At 42.5% G+C, this 20,022-nt stretch overlaps 3 protein-coding genes across 5 annotated transcripts; 1 reads left to right on the top strand and 2 right to left on the bottom strand.

The window, feature by feature from the left end:
- Window positions 1-39: 39 nt before the first annotated feature.
- Window positions 40-7,528, bottom strand: LOC111231440 (zinc finger and BTB domain-containing protein 5-like). The gene is made up of 4 exons (XM_022758533.1): window positions 7,326-7,528; window positions 6,049-6,262; window positions 5,010-5,858; window positions 40-4,560 (listed from the first exon to the last, which is right to left on the bottom strand). Exons 1-4 carry the CDS (start codon window positions 7,334-7,336, stop codon window positions 3,391-3,393), a joined length of 2,244 nt encoding a protein of 747 aa, XP_022614254.1. The 5' UTR covers window positions 7,337-7,528; the 3' UTR covers window positions 40-3,390.
- Window positions 7,529-8,320: 792 nt separating this feature from the next.
- Window positions 8,321-11,980, top strand: polr1e (RNA polymerase I subunit E). The gene is made up of 12 exons (XM_022758582.1): window positions 8,321-8,399; window positions 8,701-8,804; window positions 8,939-9,015; window positions 9,117-9,202; window positions 9,397-9,452; window positions 9,549-9,693; window positions 9,950-10,060; window positions 10,182-10,278; window positions 10,370-10,500; window positions 10,607-10,688; window positions 11,218-11,349; window positions 11,691-11,980. The coding sequence occupies exons 1-12, from the start codon at window positions 8,324-8,326 to the stop codon at window positions 11,854-11,856; spliced, it is 1,263 nt and encodes a 420-aa protein (XP_022614303.1). The 5' UTR covers window positions 8,321-8,323; the 3' UTR covers window positions 11,857-11,980.
- A 91-nt stretch (window positions 11,981-12,071) lies between these two features.
- Window positions 12,072-19,167, bottom strand: fbxo10 (F-box protein 10). Of its 3 annotated transcripts, none has more exons than XM_022758578.1 (11): window positions 19,007-19,167; window positions 17,933-18,562; window positions 16,629-17,456; window positions 16,290-16,439; window positions 15,697-15,833; window positions 15,273-15,343; window positions 14,917-15,069; window positions 14,469-14,819; window positions 14,065-14,375; window positions 13,731-13,918; window positions 12,072-13,201 (listed from the first exon to the last, which is right to left on the bottom strand). In XM_022758578.1, exons 2-11 carry the CDS (start codon window positions 18,515-18,517, stop codon window positions 13,021-13,023), a joined length of 2,955 nt encoding a protein of 984 aa, XP_022614299.1. In that variant the 5' UTR covers window positions 18,518-18,562; window positions 19,007-19,167; the 3' UTR covers window positions 12,072-13,020. The 3 variants fall into 3 exon arrangements, with proteins under 3 accessions (XP_022614299.1, XP_022614302.1, XP_022614300.1); XM_022758581.1 differs by having other exon boundaries at window positions 14,971-15,069; XM_022758579.1 differs by having other exon boundaries at window positions 19,053-19,167.
- Between the last annotated feature and the right edge of the window lie 855 nt (window positions 19,168-20,022).

Genomic DNA, 20,022 nt, shown 5'->3' with positions numbered 1-20,022 from the left:
CAAAATGAATTTCATTGTTTTTTTTTTTAATTCGGTCTATACAACAACTGAACATACTATACAATCTTCATAGCCTTCAACAGTAAAGAGACACAAACATTTAGTCCTCTCGTGGTTACACTATGTTACACATACAGAACAAAAAAACAAAAAAAAACAGACAAAAAAAAAAACTGAAATCCCTCAGATTTGGCATATCAACAAAAGCCCAGCTTTTCAAGCTAGAGGGCATAAGGCAGTGACTTTCTTAATTAATTTAGGCCTTTTACATGTTGTGAAAATGTTGGCATATTCATACAGGGGTAATACAGTCAGTGCATTTTTCAGAGATTCACATTGAACAGCACCATTACAATTCTTAACAGGCACTGTGTGAGACATGGGAGGAGGACTACATCTTTCCTTTGCCTCATCGCCTCTACAATTCTGTTTCGTAAGAGCACATCACAGCCAGCTCTTTCCATCATGACAGAGGAGGCTGAGTGTGAGGAGACATCACAGAGGAACGGGCATCAGAATTGAGATTTAAACATTAATGGTCATTTTAACCTCTGTGGCCAAGCTTTAACAACTTTATTATTGACTCCACAGCGTCAAGAATTTCAGGGCAAACAGCAGTTTAGCTTATGTTTACAGGGAGAACGTATGAGAAGGCAGTTATTCTTCTATGAAGTTAAATGTCAAGATTATCTATCAAAATATGTCAAATAATAATCATTTTGTACAGGCTAACAGTGCAATGACTCTACAGTACAATAAGGTGCCAACAAGAATTGAAAGCTATGACCATGAGATCCTCATTGACAGTGTAGATGACACAATATAGCAAGCAATAAAGTATACAAAAAGGCAAGTATGTATTTAAAGTGTTATTTTTTTCATTTCAGTTCACTAAAACAGAACTTTACAACACTGCATGAACACTGATTTCAATTAACCAACTTTCTACCAATGAAACCGCTCTTATTTACAACCAACTGGAATTCAAGTGTCCCCAGTTGGGTTGATGTAAAAATCCTTGATATTTTATTTTCTATAACCTGCAAAATTAGATTCCTTCTCAGCATGTCTGCTCTCTTGCACAAATCCTTAATAGTTATCAAACTTTTTATTTGATAACTATTAAGGACAGCCATTTTTATTTATGACTGTTTATCAAGATGTAGGTAGACAGTTACATAGATTAAAAAAAAACAGCTATAAATACCTGAAATTAAAACAAAAAACTGACAATAGATTGCCTAAAAATTTGTTTCTGAATTATTTATCGCCATGTGAAATATTCCTCTCAAATTCAATGATATTCAAACTTTGCAGACTAGTGGAAATCCTGTATGATCGATCACCTGCGGAGAACAAAAATGCTACAAACTCTTCGCTTTCATATCCAACATAGTAGTAGCGTAACAAATAAAATTGAGAGCTGGTAGAGTTGGATAATTGCAATACAGCAACATTTTCACATAGTTCAACATTCCAGTAAACATATATGTTATAAAAGAGAATGATTTGTCTAAGTGCTTTAGTAACAGATGCAACATTAGATGTAAAAAGAGACATGTATAAAGCACTGATATCAAGTACAGTAACAAACTTATACACGTCTAGTTCTTCATGAGTTGTTTTGTCTCTTCTCCAAGAGAAAAAATATGAAACCAACCACAAATGTGCAATATTTACATTTCTAAAGCACTTTTTCAACACGTGCTGAACCTCAATATCCTGTAAACAGTTTTCTTCAGACAACGCTATCTGTACACACACAAGCACACTGATGTGTGGACGGTCAGTAGACTTGCTGAGCTACAGCTGATCTTTTTGTGGTCATTCCCAATAAGGAGGGGAAGTCACTTATACAATTTAAAAACTATAAGAAATTGCAAGTTTTGCACACAATGACACAAAATAAGGTGCATTTACAGCACATTTCCCTGTGTATCTGTATTATAGTAGCATTATAATGCAATATTATATATTACAATTCTCAAAAACTGCAAGGCGCAGTAAACGCAGATAGTTTTTCCTGCTGAACCTGCAAAGATGGTGCAGGTTGACACTTTTCCGTCTCTCACTGCTCAGATTTGTTTGCTCCCCTAAACAAAGGAACTTTAAGGATTAAGGTCAATAGCTCTGTCTGGCAAGTGCACATTGAGGCAAGATGTTGATTACAGCAATTCCTATTCCTTCAAAACTTGTATAAGGTATAAATGTATCAAAGTGAGACATTTATTCCTGTAGTCACATGAAATGTGAAGGCTCCATTATTTTAAAATTAATGAATTACCAGCTACCAAACATATTTCTTTAACTGAGGTGGTTGGGCTGAAAGGCAACTACAGGGATAAACCATCTCACATCTATTTGACTTGACTTGAAAATCCAGAATCAGCTACAGAGAAATGCTGATCTGTTTTATTTTTTCATTTGAGTTACTCTTGTCCTGGTTGAGGATATCAGCTGCCTCAAACTTCATCACTTCAGTAAATAAAAAGAATCAAGTTTATTTGGTCAGTTAATGACATTTTCACTGGGTGAAAAAAACATATACAACACTAGAGTCTCTGCCATCTTTTCTTTCACCTCACAGGATAGAATCCAACTCTATCCACCTTTTTGTACAGCATAGTAAGTATCAAGACATCTGTCAACAGCTCCTAGTACTTAACAGGCATTTTATCTGGCACCAGAATTGAATATGAAACAGTTAGCCCAAAGTCTATATGACCTTGCACAGAACAAGGCACAGTCAATGTGCACAGTTGGGAGGACTCAGGAGTCTGATGTGGGATGCTACTACATGTTTTACACATAAGCACACTATTTGACATGATATCCATTCTTAATGTTGGTGCTATACAGCTCCCTCTGATCTGCAAACACTCAGCTTGAGTGTTATAATATGATTATTATGTATGATTAAATCAAATGTGCATCTATAAGTGTACCACTAACTATAGATGTTCAGCACTAAGGGATCACCTCAACAGATCACTTAATGAGAGGGCACACATGATTGTTTAAAAAAAAAAAAAAATACAAGACAGCCAACAGTATGGCAGCTTTAAAAGCCAAGCCTAGACTGGCCTAGATCATATTATATAGAGTCCGTTGGCTGCATGTATGCATGTCCTGCATCCCTATAATCTCTCTTCAGGCTAAATGTGTTTAGAGTAACTTTTACTGACTTAGTAGTATGAGTTTCTCCTGGAAAAAAAAGTGTGGTTACATTAGCATCCCTATCTTTGGTCTGTGATCAGGACTGGTTAGTTTGGACAGTTGATTAGAGATGGCTGCTCTGTCACAGCTTCAGAATAATCTAAACTTTTAAGGACTTTAAATTTAGCCCAACTCTGATTCCCAATTTATTCTTTCTATTGCCCTCTCTCGGTCCTACAGCAGGGAATTGGACATGTTACTATTCTGCCAGCGCAGACATGTGGTCTTAGAATGCTTGTATAGGTGGGAAGACTGGCTGAAACGCTTTCCACACTTGAGACAAGCGTAGGGCTTCTCTCCTGTGTGGACACGAATGTGTTTCTTGCAGTCAGTCAGAGTTAGGAAGGTTTTGCAGCATATTTTACAGGCATATTTCCGAGCTCCCTCGACCACCAAGACGTTGTGCTCCGACAGAGCCTTCTTGCACTTGGACAGGACATCTGCTGAAGCTCTGGTAAGCTGAGGGGGGAGGGAGGTGGGCCTGCCACTGTTCATCTCATACCCACCACTCTCATTGAGAAGCATAGGACTTGCCAAACTTGAGGAGGAAGAGGCGGAATCCTGAAGAACACCACTTACTCCTTCTTCTCCTCCCATGCTGGTGGCCATCTTTGGAGCAATACGCCTGTAGCCTGGGTAGCCCAGAGAGGCAGCGGTTGCTCCTCCAGCCCCTCGCGAGGGTCGCCCGAGAGAGTGAAGCCCCAGACTGGAGCGCTGGAAGTCCAAACCAAAGGGGTCTACCCCTCCCCGTCCTCCACTCGCACTTCCCCCACTTCCTCTGGGGTTCCCCAAACTGTCATGCAGGGGACGAAGGAACAAAGAATCAGGCTGCAAGTTGTCTCCAAAACCACCGCGACTCTCACCAATGAGTGGACCTGACTGCAGAAGAGAAGAAGAAGCAGAGCCAGACGGCCCAGCAGCTTCCTGTCTCAGCAGGAAGTGATGTGCTACTGCATCCCCAGTTGTTGTGTTGGGCAGGTCGTCTTCTGCTGTAACCAACCCTGGCCCGCCACTTCCAAAATCCTTTGGGCTAAGGAAGCTAGAAATACTAAAACCAGGTTTTCCACTCAATCCATTATTACACGAAAAACCTCCTCCGACTCCGGCGCCACTTCCCATGCTGCTCTTGAGGAGGAGCTGGGAGCTGGGCTGCAGCAGAGAGTCAGAGCTGGGTTGGGGTTCAGAGGTGAAGCTACGGTCGCTACTCTCTGGGCTCAGCTCCACCTTCTCCTCCTCCTCCTGGCCTCCAGGCTCAGCTGGGTCGCTGCCTTCTGCCTGCGATGTCACATCGCTGATTTCATCTGTCGGCTCAGGAGAGCTCAGCGGCTCTCGTTTAACCACCACCTGTGGGAAGCAAAGAATGAGCTTTGTCTTTGGTCAAGGCAGAATTGATTTTAAAAAAAAAGAAGAAAAAAAAAAAGAATCAATGAGCCTGCAAAGCCAGCAGCTAAATTAGAGCAGAGTGATTTGCATGTACATATGAGTCAAATGATTTTGTGATGGTCAGACAATGGACTTCATGCATAACAAGTTGTAAATGTGTTGGATTAGACAAATTTCTGGTAAAGATATTCATCTGCTCCAGTGTGAAAAAACACTTGTTTGGCTTAAAAATTGTGATGTCTTTATTCTTCCCAAAATAAAAACAAATAATTAAACATTTAGGAGAGTTTAGTGTATCAAAACTTCACTGAAGAGAGAGAGAGATTAAGGGTAAAAATACAAAAATCTTCTTGTGTAAGGCAAAATGAGAGTTTGTTAGTTTGTCACAACAATAAAAGCTACAATTTTACCTTCTCTTCCTGTTCTTCTGCCTCTTCTTCCTCTGTCCCTGATTTAATCTTCACCCCTGATCTGTTATCCTGGTGGTCCTGGTCATCCATGTCCTCCTCCTTGCTCACCCCTCCCTGCATTCTTCCCATGTCCTCTCCCTCACAGTGTCCACTGTCTGACTGGCTAGGCATCTGAGGATCATCTTGGGACACCCCTACTAGGCCAGTGATTGCAGCATCCAATTTTGATTCATCCCCCATCTTGTGGGAGTCTGGGGATAGAAGTGCTCCTTCCTCTCGCTCTGTGTTAACCCCTTCTTCTCCCAACAACCCCAGGTTAGGAGCTGAGGGGCGCTGCCTCTGCCTGGGTCTGTCTTCTGACAGGCCCAGTGCAAGAGAGGGCTTACGTTTGTGGAATCGTCGGATAGGGAAGGAGGCTCTCTGTTCCACCCCTCTATTGCCAACTACATTTCCCACCCCGTCCTCCTCCATCCCACCCAAGGCAGAGCTCACCAAGCTGAGCCCCAGCTGCTGCAACAGGAAGGAGCGCTGCAACTTTGACGTGGCAGCATTTGCTGCGAGGTTAGCATTAGCTGCTAGAGTAGGGTTCACTGCCAAATCTGCTACTTGCTGCTGCTGCTGTCTGCGCCTCTGCTGGTCCTGCTGAGGGTGGTGATGTGTTTGTCGGTCAGATGAGGGAGACATAGGCAGCGTGCGTGTTGTGAGATAGTGTTTGCAGGCTTTGACTACATTGTTGAGGTGCAGGTGTGAGGCTGCAAGGAGGATATCCATCACGTTGCTCTCCCCCAGCATCAGTGTTGACGTGTACATCATGTCCACCAGAGCAGCAAAAGCTTCAGCTGTCACCACCTGCAAAGACAAAAGTAGATTCTTGATCTTGTTGGCACTGTTTGAAACAGCAGCAACACAGAATTATGTCAGATGTGCAATTGATTTTTACTGAATTACACACATCACACTCTTTGCCATCATCAATATAAACATGAATGTTATATAATCACCATTGCCTTCTTTAACACAGTATTATTAAGATCCTGACCTCACTGTCCAGCTGGATCATGTTCATGCTGGCATCTCCCTCTGCAACAGTGAACAGGGCTCTGAAGTGAGTGCTGCAGGCTGCAAGCACCGAGCGGTGGGCCTTAAAGTGACGGCTGCCCACCACGATGACACAATCGCACAGCTGACCGTGGACGCGCTGATAATTTAGCTGCTGGAAGAGCTGCTCGAAGTGGCCTGGGAAATCCATGGCCCTAAAGACATAATACATAAGGGTATTAAAAAAACTAAGATAATTACACAGCTGAAATGAAAAGTCCACAACGAAAAACATCAAGCAACAGTAATTTACATAACTTTTAAATCCTTTGTTGAGCAAAAACACCAAATATTTGTTGTTTGCAGCTTCTAAAACGTTAAGATTGTTTTTGTAATTTGGATATCTTTGACTTTTTTACTATTAGTCAGGAACAACAAGCAATTTGAAGGCATCAGCTTAGGCTCAGGGAAATTGTGTTGGGAGTATTGTATGTATTATATATTGATTACGTAAAGAAAGCTTTAATCTGGTAATTTATCTACAGTTTAAGTGAAAATAAAAATACTGTTAGTTGCAGCCTGATGCAGTTGTATGATGGTGGAGGCCTAAAATGAGGCCAGGGACAGAGTAGATGGAGGTAATGGTTGGGCTTGACTGACAGATGTTTTTTATGTGCTAGTTTTATTTGTGGAGGTGTTCATAGTTATATAAAACAACCAAAAGATGTACTTTCATTATTGGGTTGAAAGTCTGTGGTCCTAGGGCCTACGAATACTTCGGTGGGATTATTAATTAATGTCCACCGAGAGCAGTGTTGCTTTAAGGAAATATATTAAGAAATATTTTGTGACACAACTTGCACTTTAGCTTGTCCAACTGTTTACTTATTCTTATAAGGAGGCTATCAATTACAGCTGCATTGATAAAAGAGTAGCTACAGAGCATAGCCTCGGAGTGTACACTGGACTGTAATAATGATAAATGATACTACAAAACTACCAAGTCGAGACTGGCTAATACAGGACCAGCTAGCTAATGTAACTAGCAAAATCAGCAATAACACGGTGCGAGCTAGTAACATCTAACGTTACCTTGAATTTCCGAAAGCGTAGGTTACAGCAGGCAGAAACAGGGCCCTGACCAGAGACTGACAAGGCTAAAGTTAGCTGGCTACAGACCAGCAAATTGCCTGTTAGCTACAACACAAGCAGTAGCATGCGGTCACCTGGTTGGACCCACTTGTCTATAACGAAACAGCTTTTCCCATCAAATGTTACCTAGCTAACATTTCTGCTGCTACAGCCCACGTCCCTTGCGGTCCACTCTGAGCAGTTTCCTCGCATTGAACGGTCTGGCTGTCTGTCTGTGGGGGTGAAAGCTGCCCGTGGTGATGTGCGCGTTGACCGCTGACCGTTTGTCTCACACATCTGTCGGTGTCATCCCCGTGCGGAGTCAGGTTGAAACAACAACCGTCAATAAGTTGGATGCTGGCTGTAAATCGCTATTCAGGTCCAACATGTGCAATGTTATAATTTCTAATTATTTCCCTACTCAGACGGGTTTTCCCGACCAGACTCACAGGGTGGCGCTATGCTTCCTTTCCATGTCCGTGACCTCGCCGAGGTGAAGAAGCTCTGCAGCTCTGCTGAGCCACCACGGTGCGGCGCTGCTGATACTTTACAGCCTGTTTTTATCAAAGAGTCTACACACCTACTCATCCGGCTATCTTCTTAGTCAGCAAGTGTCCCTTACCAGTTAATATTTAATTTTTATTATTCATTTTGCCACTTATTAGCTCTTGATGTCAAATAGGTTGTGTATTGTAGCAAGGGTGGACACAAGTGTAGCTCCAGCCTACACCATGGGTCAACATGTTTTTTCAGCATTGTTCAATGGTGGAGCCAACATGGTCATACAGGCATTAACGATGCAGGTTTATATGTTATATTAATACATACTGCAGTTAAGGAAAATATATTACTAAGTGGTTTGTGAGCAAAATAATATGACATAAACACACAAAAGCAGAAACAAAAACAAACAAACAATAAAAAAACAAACAAAAAAAACATCTATTGCATATCATTTGAGTGAATGTATTTCGCTTAAGTTAAACGTTTTTCCAGTTTTTTCCAGTTCATTAATTAACGAAGAACATCGTTACGTTAATCTATGTAATGTATATAAAAATCTGCGGATTTGTTGGACTACTTTGACCATCTTGGCGAAGACGGAAGTGCAAAGGAGTGAATGCTCTTGCTTCATCCAGAAACACATGACAACAACCATGGCTGCCCCCTGCTCGCTAGTGTGTTGTGGAGAAGAGAGAGATGACGACAAAGCTGTTATTGGTAATTATATCTTACTTGCTGCTTGTTTAAACCCTTTTTAAAGGAAATTGCAATTGTAATGCCTGTTAATGTTGGGTCATATTTTTTCCCTCTATTCAAACACCTATTTGTGTTGCACACGTGGGTGCTAGCAACAGGGCTAGTTGTTTAGGTTTGTGTGTTGTCTAGCTGATGTCCGAGGTGCTTCTCATGTGTATTGAGTTAGTAAAAAGGAAACAAACATACACAACCCTGAATTTGTTTTTGGTGATGTGAATCACAGGTGTTGACAGGTTCCTCTCTATGTGTCTCAATTTCACAGTCCGTTTTTCAAACGGCAGCGTCAGAAATGCAGACAACCTAGATTTCACGATGTACAAGAACGCAGATGAGAATAACCCCAGAAAAAGGAGCAGACGGATATTGGTGAGAAAAATGCAAGATTTCTTTCATCCTCTGTGTTATGTGCCTGCACTGTACCATTCACCTATAAAGATAACTTGTGCAGGTTGTGTTGCTCTACTTTTATGACTGTGTTGCTTATATTTTCCTCTGTCTAGGTTGCTGAATCAGACAGACTGTCCTATGTTGGAAATAATTTTGCAGCGGGGTCACTGAAATGCAACAACCTTTGCAAGTAGGTGAATGTAGCTTCTATCGAGAAATTAGGACTGGGACTACTGTCACTGTGAATAGGATTAAATAATGAGTATATGCTTGGTGTCTGTCTGTGCTTAGTTATTATGTTGGAGTGTTGAACAAACAGACCATGCAAATGGAGGTGCACAACGCTCAGCTCTTCAACATGCAACCTGTTATACCAGGTAAGTAAAACAATCACTAGCATGTATTATGAAACTTAGTGTAACATTTAAGTCTAAGCAGTCTACATTACCCGATTGACTGATCACTTTCCAAAACAACCAGATCATCATTTAAAAGAAAACTGTTTTAGCTTGCTTTTGGCTCAAGATTTTATTGGTGTAAATGTTCTGGGTTTGCAATGTTTTTTCACCAGGAGAGACAACAGATGCTGCAAAACCCCAGGACACTACTCAGACCTTCAGAGACAAGGTACCATGATATATTCTGTTTTTCTAAGAATAAGAGAAGACTGGGCTAAAATAAAAATAAACCTGTCTTAATTTTATGTTATATTTTTTTCTTTAGGTTGACTCTTTGATTGAGGCGTTTGGCACCAACAAACAGAAAAGAGCTTTGAGCTCCCGCAGGCTGAATCAGGTTGGCAGCGACACCCTGCACCAAGCAGTGGCTAAGGCTGCCAACACTGTGATCAACCAGAAGGGTGTGGAAGGTAAGCTACATAGTCAAAGTGTCTAAGTCATTGGGTATGGATGCTAGTATTCTAAAAAAAATCATCAAATAGTTATCACCGAAAGAAACCTCAAAGAGAGGTCAGTTAATAAAGGCATAAAAATGTGAAGCTAACCTGAAATTTCTGGCTGCGTTAGTTGTCGTCTTTCTCTCCATGTTGTTTTCCCTCTGGTCTTGTGTCAATTTGTTTCTCATATTTTTTTGAAAATACATTTTCTTCTCTCGTCTCTCCTCAGCTCTCCAACAGGAAGTTGTTGAGACAGAGTCCCAAGGAGACCTGGCTCTCCATCTGCCCCCTTGCAATACAGATGCAGACATACCTGAGAACGTCTACCTATTTGACGATCGTATCCTTTATTTGCTGTGTGTGTGTGTGTGTATATTACTGAGGAAAGATAGATGATATAGTATGTGTTTAGAGTTACAGCTGGGTTTGTTTGGGTCTCTGTCCTTAATCAATATCCGTAGTCCTGAGTCCAGTGGACTTTGGTGCTTTGGAGCAGGCTGGTTCCAAGATGGCAGCACTCACCCCCGAGGAGCTGCAGAAGATGACAAATGACGGAGGGTAGGCCAACGAAGGGCTCACACTTGCTGAGACATTTTATTAAGCTGCTTGTGTTTCCTTGCATTTTAACTTTTGTTTGTACTTTTTTAAGGTGTCTGTGTGTTGTGAAGCAATTAGAGAAAATGCCAACCGTAGGTGAAGCCAGAGATAAAGTGGCACGCTGCGCCTTTTACCTTTCCCTGCTGCTCAAACTGGCACAGGAGAGGAACCTTACCCGCAAATGTGAGTACTGTTGTTTGCCTTCATCATACAGTATGTGTGTTAAAAGTGTTCCTGTAGACCTTCTCCTGGGACCAACGCTAATAATGATTTATATTTATCTGTGCAGTCGGGCAGGAGGAGGGCTGCCCTCGCATCATTCAGAGCAAACTGTTCAAAACATTCACCGTGGAGACTTTTAAAAATGGCAGGTATGATGATGGAACTTTTGTATGTGTTGAAATATTTGCAGAGACTATATTTGCTTTGCAGATAACCTTTATAGATCTTTATAGAATTAGTACCTTGTCAACATGTATTTCATAAATTATGTGTCTGGAATTTGATTAGGTTGGATTACATTTGGAACCTCATATTAAAAATATATGGAAATTGCTTTTCACCTTTCTAGGCAAAAATTCAGATAACCAAGGACTTAATGGCTGCAAATGTCTCTTAGTGCCTTTTAGTATTTTGCACAGCTTTCTACTCCTCAATGTATTTACTGATCAGTCAGTGAAAACTAACCCAAACCCATAAATTTGCCGCAGAGTGTTTCACAATCTGTAAAGCCATATGACACCCAATCTGACACCCTCTTTCCTTAGAACCTTAATTTGTATAAGAAAGATGGATCCATTATTAGCATGTTATTAGGAGCTCAACATAGTCATTGTTGCAGAGATTTTTGATTTGGTTACTCAGTCTTCTATACAAACACATCGATTTCACCTTTTAAAGGGTCCTGAACATGGTGTCAACATCAATGCGAGCCAAAATAGCAGCTTACTCCCTGGCCCTGCTGCTGCATATGGGTCACATGACTGCTGACCTCACATTACTGCACCGTGACCTTGGAATCACGGAGTCCAGGTAAGAAAAATAAAAATGCATTCTTATGTGAGTATGTGTATTGTTTTTAAATGTGTAACACACTGCGTAGTAGTATGCTACATATATATATATATATATATTCGCTTAATGTTACTGTTTAAATAATACAGGAAGACTATTGTTCAGGTCAGTGGTGTCGACTCAGACCTGTGAACTGATGTTATGTTTTTTTTTTTTTTTTTTAGTTGCTGCTCATGGTTGACAGCAATTGTACCATTCTTGTTGTATACAAATGATCATCACACCCCATAAAGCACTGTCAATATGAGGCGCAATGGAGCAAATCTATCGGTATACCTGATTTATATTTTTTCCTACAGAATAATTGAAGTTGCAAAGTCAATGGGACTGACCCTAACTAAACCGGGTCGGGGGAAGACTCAGGAGGCTGGACTACGAGACGAACACAGGCAGGCATCTCTTGTTCTACCTCTTGTCAAATATGATCAGTTCATGGAGAGACGGAAACGCAAGAAAATGCACTGAAGACCGTAACAAGGGAAGACAAGAACTGGATAAAGAGACATGACTAAGAATTGGAAACGCCACAAACAAGAACTGTTTATTGATGAATTTCGTAGACAAATAAAATGGTCGACTTTGAGTTATACATGATATTGTTATTTAATTCTTACTGTGCATGATACAAATAAAACTGAGTAATGAGCTGTAAAAAAATTCTAGATGACAGAAAACATTAGCTTAGATAAAACGTATAGGCACCTTTGTAGACATCACATATTGCACACTTAACATCTTTTTCCTTCCTTAACTGGCTGTTACCAGGTGAGTCTGTGGTTGAGTGTTACTGTGCAGCGTGTTGATACATCTGGAATGATACATTTTCCTTCCTCTGAATTTCATGTAGCTGAAATGCAAAACATTAAAAACAACATGGAGGGCATGATACAGAAACAGACTCACCAGGAAACAACAGCTCTGTGCAAGAGGCAGAAACTTAAGTTTGGCTTTGTTTTTTCAATTTTTTTGCATATACACCTCACACTATGACAACTCCCCCCCCTAGCTACAATCACTGGTTGATTAAAAAGTCATACAAGGCACAGCTTTACTTTGTAGCATGATTTAAGCTGGCATCTCTGATGCCTCTGACTCCTGCTAGGACTTATAAATGTGCACTTCCTAACCAGTAAGTCTCAGAAACAAACTGACAAAAACCAACAAAGTCTACAGCAGTCCTGTACATGAATATGAAATCTGCATTTATAAGAGAACGTGATTTTTGAAGTTAAAGCTTCATTATGGAAACGGTTGTTTCAGATGTAGGATGGTAACAATGCTCGTCTTGCACTCCTGCTTCACATCATGAGTCCACATTTGATGAAAGCATTGGCATTCTATCTTAAAATTACAAAAGTCTGATTTCAGATTTACAAAATGTTGTGCCACCAATGTTCGAGAAGGTGGTCGGCCCCTTTAGTGGTTATACATGGTGCAGCCTCTTACTACTTGGTGGTTACTCCACGCCAACAACAGGGCATCACTTTGGAGGGTCTTCTCTGAGGAGGTCTAGAGTGCTCCAAATTTATAATAACACACCAATTCAGAAGTGATCAAATGCTGACCTCTTGGTAAAGTCATTCATGTTGATAAAGTCATTCATGTTGGTTTATAAGTGCTTGCCAGTATTCACAGGATGGAGCAGAACATGCTGCCACTGTGGCAACCACTCTCCACAGTGGCGCTGATCCTGGTTGTCATGGAAATTCCAAGTCGGGAGGGATACCGGGATGACGACAGGCCAGAGGGGGAGCTGGCCAGTGGACGAGGAGGAGGGTTTTCCAAAACCCAGGGAGGAGCGGATGTACAGCTACGAAATGCAAAGACATAAAAGTAAAGGTTTTTTTTTTTTCTTTCAGATAAAAATATTCACACAGAAACATTGAGCAGTGCAGATGTTAAACCTGCAATAGCTGATTTTCTTTGGCCACTTGAGGGCAGCAGAAACAAGTTATGAACACGACATTGACATCAACTCCTTTTAAGTTGATACGGTGAACTGAACTTGTTAACAAGAAGTTGCTTATTTATATATCCAGCAGAAACATTATCATTCATTTGGAGTTATGCTTCTGGCCACCAGGTGAATTTAAAGCTAAAATATCTAACTTTTCCACATTAACTACCTCAGAATGACGATACATATATGACATATTTTTGAGTTGTGTACTTACATTATCCCAAATGTTTCCAGAAATGTTATTACACTGTCACATTATTTTGTCGTTGTCATTCGATACATTAAGTACATGGGCAGCAGAAGAAAGGGGGAGAAGGAGTACAGATGGATACTGATAGTATCTGAATCTCTGGAACTTTCCTGTTAATTATCTAGTCACCTGTTATTATGCCTTAGAATACTGTTGTTGCGCAACACACAGCTATCATTGCCAGGATCCATATGCAGCAGTGTTTTTTTGTTTCCAGGATGGCCCTGGAACAAGAGATTGTCATGGACAACTCCTTTTACTGGCCCGAGAACAGCAATGCCACAGCCCTGTGCTGGTTGGACACGGTTGCGCAGTACCTATTGATAAAAATCATAAAAAAAAACATTTTTTTAAAATTACATAAGTGGTGTGTTAATTTGTGTTAATTTCAGTAAGTAGCTCTGTTGAGTGTTGTACAAATGCATTTGAAATAAGTCTGTGTTCATGCTTCACTCCATCTCACCTTGATGTCAGCATTGCCCGAGACTTGGATCCCATATCCCCGGTTTCCTACCACGTCATTCTCCACAATCTGCCCGTTGCCACTGAAACCGACGCCATGGCCACTGTTTTCATAGATGCCGTTACCGCGAAGCTCCACACGGCAGTCTTTCTCCACCGTAACACCACCTCGAACATTTTCAAGTATGCAGTTTGTAACCAGTCGGGTCAGCTGACTGCTCTGCAGCACAGCAATTCCAGTGCCACGGTTGCTGTTTACAAGGTTAGCAAAAACATTCAGGGGCTCACTGCTCTTCACGTACAGACCAACCGCTACAGAGAGGGAAACAGAAAGATGGAGACAACATTAGATGGGTGCGGGTGTGAGTGACTATTTGTATTTGACGCAACAAGTGTTCTTATTACCTCCATTGTAACTCATGCAGTTGCTCTCCACCAGGGCCACACTAATGGAGCGACGGGCAGAGTGTCGCTCATCCTCGCTGTCCAGATCGCTCTCCCACGCAAACAATTCCCCCTCTTCGTTCAAGTTCTCCTGCCCTTCTCTTCCTTCTCCTTCTACTCCTCTCCTTTCCCCGCTCCCTCCTTCTCCACCGATCCCTTCCTGCCCTGGCCAGTTCCCCTCCCTCGCCTCGATGTTCTCCGGGTCTTTCCTGCAGAACACTGCCAACCCATACATACAGTTATGGGTGATGTAGTTTCCCAGGAGTTGTGGGAGGCTAGACGACATAACCCACACACCACAGCCTTTGTTACCTGAAGAAACAAGAGGAAGAGAGGAAATGAAACACCTGTGCAGCTGTTGTGTAGAGATAAATTCAGGATGCGGAATCATCATGCTGAAATTACACACAGTAGACATGGTTTCCCTCAATAAGGCCGCGTCCTCTCTCTCCCACCACCACACCGTCTGAGAAGCCATAACAGATGTAGTTGTTCCTCAAGATGGGGTCACCTCCTCTGCGGATATCTACACCCCCCCACTGGTTCTCTTTGATCACATTCTCTGGAATTGAAATGCATTTGTATATTTAAAAAAAAAAAAAAAAAAAAAATCAGATAGAAATTTAGTTTAGTGCATGATAACCAAAAGTAATGCTTTTACTTCCTGGAAGTGGCAAAGCAATGACAATGGGTGACAATGAACAACATATTTGGCATGCTGATGTGCGATTTGGACAAGGAGGTGGGGCAGACCCACTTACACACCTGTTATCATCCCTCTGCCATTCTCATTTATTGCAATCCCTGCTGCCTGGCCCTGGAAGATGTGATTCCCACTATGAGAGACAGAAAGAACAAGAGTAGAACAAGTGTGTTAGTGTGTGTTGTTTCACAAAAAGAGCTAATTAACTAATTACCAGTTAGTTATATTAGCTCTCTCTCACAACACTGCATATGACAACTTGTGACATACTTTTACTGTAAAATGCAAGCTTATGTATAGAGACACAATGTAGTCTGGGAAAAAGGCCTGTTGTAGTTGTGGTTTTAAACTCTGAGTGCTCGACCTTATTGTTTTAATTATGACACACTAGAAAATAAAAAACCTCTACACACTTTATGAGCGATGGGGGAAAATGAGGACTGCACATTCCAGGGAAGGTTAGATTGTGTCTGGAGTCCAACATACCTGACCACAGGATTCCCGCTGAAGAGAATATACACACCCGCTTCTTTGTTGTTATAGATCTGGTTGCTCCGAATTGAACCTTTCCCGTTACCAAGGACAACAACCCCAGAACGCAAACCACTATGTATTTTGTTGCACTGTGGAATGAAAGACAGAATGAGACTGTAGTAGAAAAGATGATCAAACTATGAGCAGTTAGATTTGGAAATTTACCTCCCTGATTTTTTAAAATATTTTTATCAATTACAGGCTTTTATACAACACTTTCACTGTGCTTCATAAATATCGACAGTCAGCATCTGCCTGGTCTATTCTGGACCTCAGACATTGAGATTTCAAAAATCGTATACGTTTTTTTGTAGGTCACACTGTGCGACATGGATCTAATAAACTTGGGTAGGAGATGCAGATTGTTTGATGATAAACGCTTCGAATCGTATGCTACAGAGCAAGTCAATTTACAAGAATAAAACATCATCAGCGTGCATCATCCATCTGTGTCACTGTAGTGGTAGTGTGGGACAGCCCACCATCGCACAGTGTGTACCCGCCTTAAAACTGTGGACTTCAGTAGACAGTGAGGCAGCAGTTACCACAATTATGGGGTTGGCCCCTTTTCGGATATCCAGCCCCGCCTCTCCGTTCGAGTGGATGTTGTTTTCTGCGATGAGGCCCTGAGCGGAGAGACGCAGGAACACACCTGACGCACGGCACTCGCACACCTCATTTCTCAGCATCACTATCTGCAGCAGGTGAGAGAGCAAGAGGCAGCTCAAATAACGGGTTTCAACAGGAAACTGCTGCTTAATTACTCATGATCTGGAGCTACTTCCTTAACTTGATACACTACTCAAATGGCATGCTGGAAATAAAAGTCACTGAGCACGGGAAACCATAATGTGTTAAGACACATTTAAGTAAGATTTATTTACTGTGGAGTTCTGGATGCAGCGGACGGCGTAGTTCAGCCCACGGAAGACATTGCCTTCCAGCCGAGCTTGTCCATAGTTAGACAAATGCACGCCTCCCTTCCCTTCCCTGAAGAGGCAGCGTCTGAGGATGCAGCCGAGTGTGGACGCTGCCAACATCTGAGCTTCTGGGTCCCTCTCTAGTTCCTGCTGAAGGGTGAGGGGTTCAGGGGTCACAGGTGGGGGATCTGGGGAGGAGGCCAGTGGCAGAGAGCCATCTGCCCGGGGCTTGAGCAAATGGGATAGGCCATGATTGTCACATGGGATTTTGTAATCCATTATAAATGGGTGTTTGGTGTTGGTTTTTTCACCGTCTCGGCTCTCCTCCTCTCCCTCGCTGTGTTCACCATCACTCCAGCCATCTTCAATCACTGTGCCCTGACACACTGCATCTACCCCAGTCCTCTTCTGCCAGTCCTCTATGCTCACATGTTCCTTTTTGACATTATTCCCTGAAGGTTGATGCCCACCAGTGGAGCCAGTCAGTTGGCCTCTGGGAGAGCTACCGTTATTCCCAGACATGCCACATGATGGGAACGTCCTAGCCAGGCCAGCCAAGTGTTTACAAGCCCAGTTCCGTTCTAACACTGGAGGACCTTCCACAGTCACTGAGGCTGTGTCACTTCCTGAGAAGTCACAGCTGTCCAATAAACTGAGGACAACACCCAGCAAGTGGGCTGAGCTTCCCTGTGAGAAGGAGCAGAAGCGAGCCTGGCAGGTTCCTGGGCCACGGATTTGCAACTGAGCCCCCTCAAAGTTGCAGTTATCTAGCTGGACGTGACCCCATGATGTCTGGAATAAAGCACGGAGAGAAAGAGTGGAGTCAGACAGATTTCAGCAAAAAAAAAAAAAAAAAATGACAGAAATATAATGTGCAAGTACTCTGATAATAGATAATCATGTTCCAGCAGTTCAAATGTGATTATTTTCTGCATTTTAGTCTTTTGTGACGGTAAACTGAATGTTTTAAAGTTTCGGACGGCTGATTGACAAAAAAGCCTTTTGATTGCACCACCTTGATGAAACTGTGATGGCCATTCTTCACCATTTTGTGACATTTTATAGACAAAATGATTCACTGGTTAACTGAGAAAATAATCAACAGACCAGATCAACACTAATAATGAAAATGATCATTATTGCTATTTCAGTTGCAGCCTTATAGGGTTGAGCAACGAGAGTAATGTTATGAAGTTACACTGACAGCAGTGAACAGTTGGTAAGCAACAGCTGTGTGAAGAAACCATCACCACAAATTGTTACTTCACCTTGTAGACCACAGTGGAGAACCAGGGTGGCATGAACACCAGATTACACAGCCTGGCAGTAGGACACTGCTGCTCCATACACACCAGGAGGGACACCTCGCCCAATCGGCCCAGCCCAACCAGCTCCACAGGCACCTTCAGCGCTACCTCAGCCTGCTCCTCATATACCCCTGGATGGAGAACCACACGGTCATATGGCCCCACCACCCCGAGGGCCCCACGTAGGGTCTCAAACTCGCATCCAGGACCCACATGCCAAACCCTACGGTCTTTTCGACGGCGGAAAAAGAGGAGGCAGGCAGAAGACTGGAGCTCTGGCCCATTTTGAGTCCAGGTGCGGGTGGCCAGGGCGTGCTGCTTCAGGGCCTCCCTCCAGGATGGGGGCTCCAGATGGGGCTGACTGGGCCAGTTGGGATGACGGCACTCAGGGCAACCGAGGCAGAGTTGTCTCCAGCGGGTGTTATCCAGAGAGAGGATGAGCTCCCGCCAGGCACGGCACACCTGGCAGCAGCGGCCCAGGTCAGGGAGAGGGAGGTAGGCCAAGATAACCCTCCACAGCTCCACGGGGAGGCTGCCCACCTCCATGGCAGCAGACACACCGGCTGGGGAGCACCGTGACGGTAGGCGCACCTGGAAACAGTCAGTGACACGCACACGCACATCAAGCAACAGGAAACCGCTAGCGCCACTCGTTACACAACAATAATAAAGATAAACAAGCACACAACAGCGCTTATAAATGACCACACACATATATAACCAAAGCTACGATGGTCAGCTATAACCGTAACTAGCTTATCTGTGTCTTTTTAACAGGAAAACAACACATAGCTAAACAGACATGATGGAAATGAGGTCGTGAATTCTGTAACGTTATTGCAATTTTAATTTACGTCTCTAATATCTCTACATAGTTCTGCAATATTGTGTTGAAAGTTTGCTACGATTATTGGCGGTTAGCTAGCGAAGTAACGCTGGTTATTTGCAAGCCTTGTGTAATTGACGTTAGCTACAACATCAAAAAACACAGCAAAGCATCGCATCCGTCAAGAACAAAAACAAATAACGCTTTACCTTCTACCGCTTTGCTACAGTTTGATGGATCAACACATTTTCAGACCTGCTATTTTTCCTAGCGTTAGTCTACATGTCTGCAGTAGCGACTTCTCCTCGCTGCTTCCAGACTTCATAACAATCCATGATGACTGCAGATGTGCCATCGAAATGGAGTTCAGACGTTTGCTTCCAGTTTACGGCAAGAGACCACGAAACAAACAGAGCTCGGTCCATCTTCCGCTTCCCCAAAGTGGGCGTCTACCTGAGCGAAGGAGGGCTGATGTTAGTGGTGATGGTTAAGACCATAGACATGGTGAGGACAAGCTGCTCTATCCCTGTTTTGCATCTCATGTCTCTGCCTCGATACTTCTGATCGAGTAAGTGCCTGTCTCAATACTCAAATCATTTTTGGCTAAACTACATTTCCCCTTCCTTGTAATGTCTTGTGATAAACGTCAGACCTTCAACCCAAATGTTGTGGCCAATCTCAGTCAGTGTCAAATAATTATTAGTCATTAGAATAAAACACAAGATGCGTCTGCACTGTCACTGACATTATAGCTCTCTGCAAAAGTCTGGACAAACTACATATGTTGTTATCTTTTTTTTAGATGAAGAAGTGAACACAACCCATACCTGCAGTAATCAGACATAAAACGAGCACTGTCACTTTTTATTTCATGAATTTGGCCACAAAAAGTTTTTGCAAGATGAAATATCTGCTAGGGGGCAATTTTTGCATATGACAATTAATAGTGTTAATATCAATAATAAACTTGAACTCTGCATTTAAAAAACAAAAAAACAGTGTGTGCAGTTTTGACTAACCAGTAAGGCAACATGCTTCCTTGCAACACAGAAACAATCTAGTGGTCAGGGTTTTTACAGCCCACTGGCCTCCGCCAAGACAAGCTGAACCCAAACTTCCAAGTAATTGCAGCTGTGTCCCAAAGTATGACTTGGATAGACAGCTATCTTCTTCTGACTAGATTATGGAGAGCTTAAAAGATCAACAGTTAAAATTTTTACTGCAA

This window comes from Seriola dumerili, unplaced genomic scaffold (assembly GCF_002260705.1).
Source record: "Seriola dumerili isolate Sdu_G_001 unplaced genomic scaffold, Sdu_1.0 BDQW01000301.1, whole genome shotgun sequence".
Classification (NCBI taxonomy): Eukaryota; Metazoa; Chordata; class Actinopteri; order Carangiformes; family Carangidae; genus Seriola; species Seriola dumerili.
The sequence above is the reverse complement of the archived record's forward strand: the minus strand, read 5'-3'. Positions and strand labels throughout refer to the sequence as shown.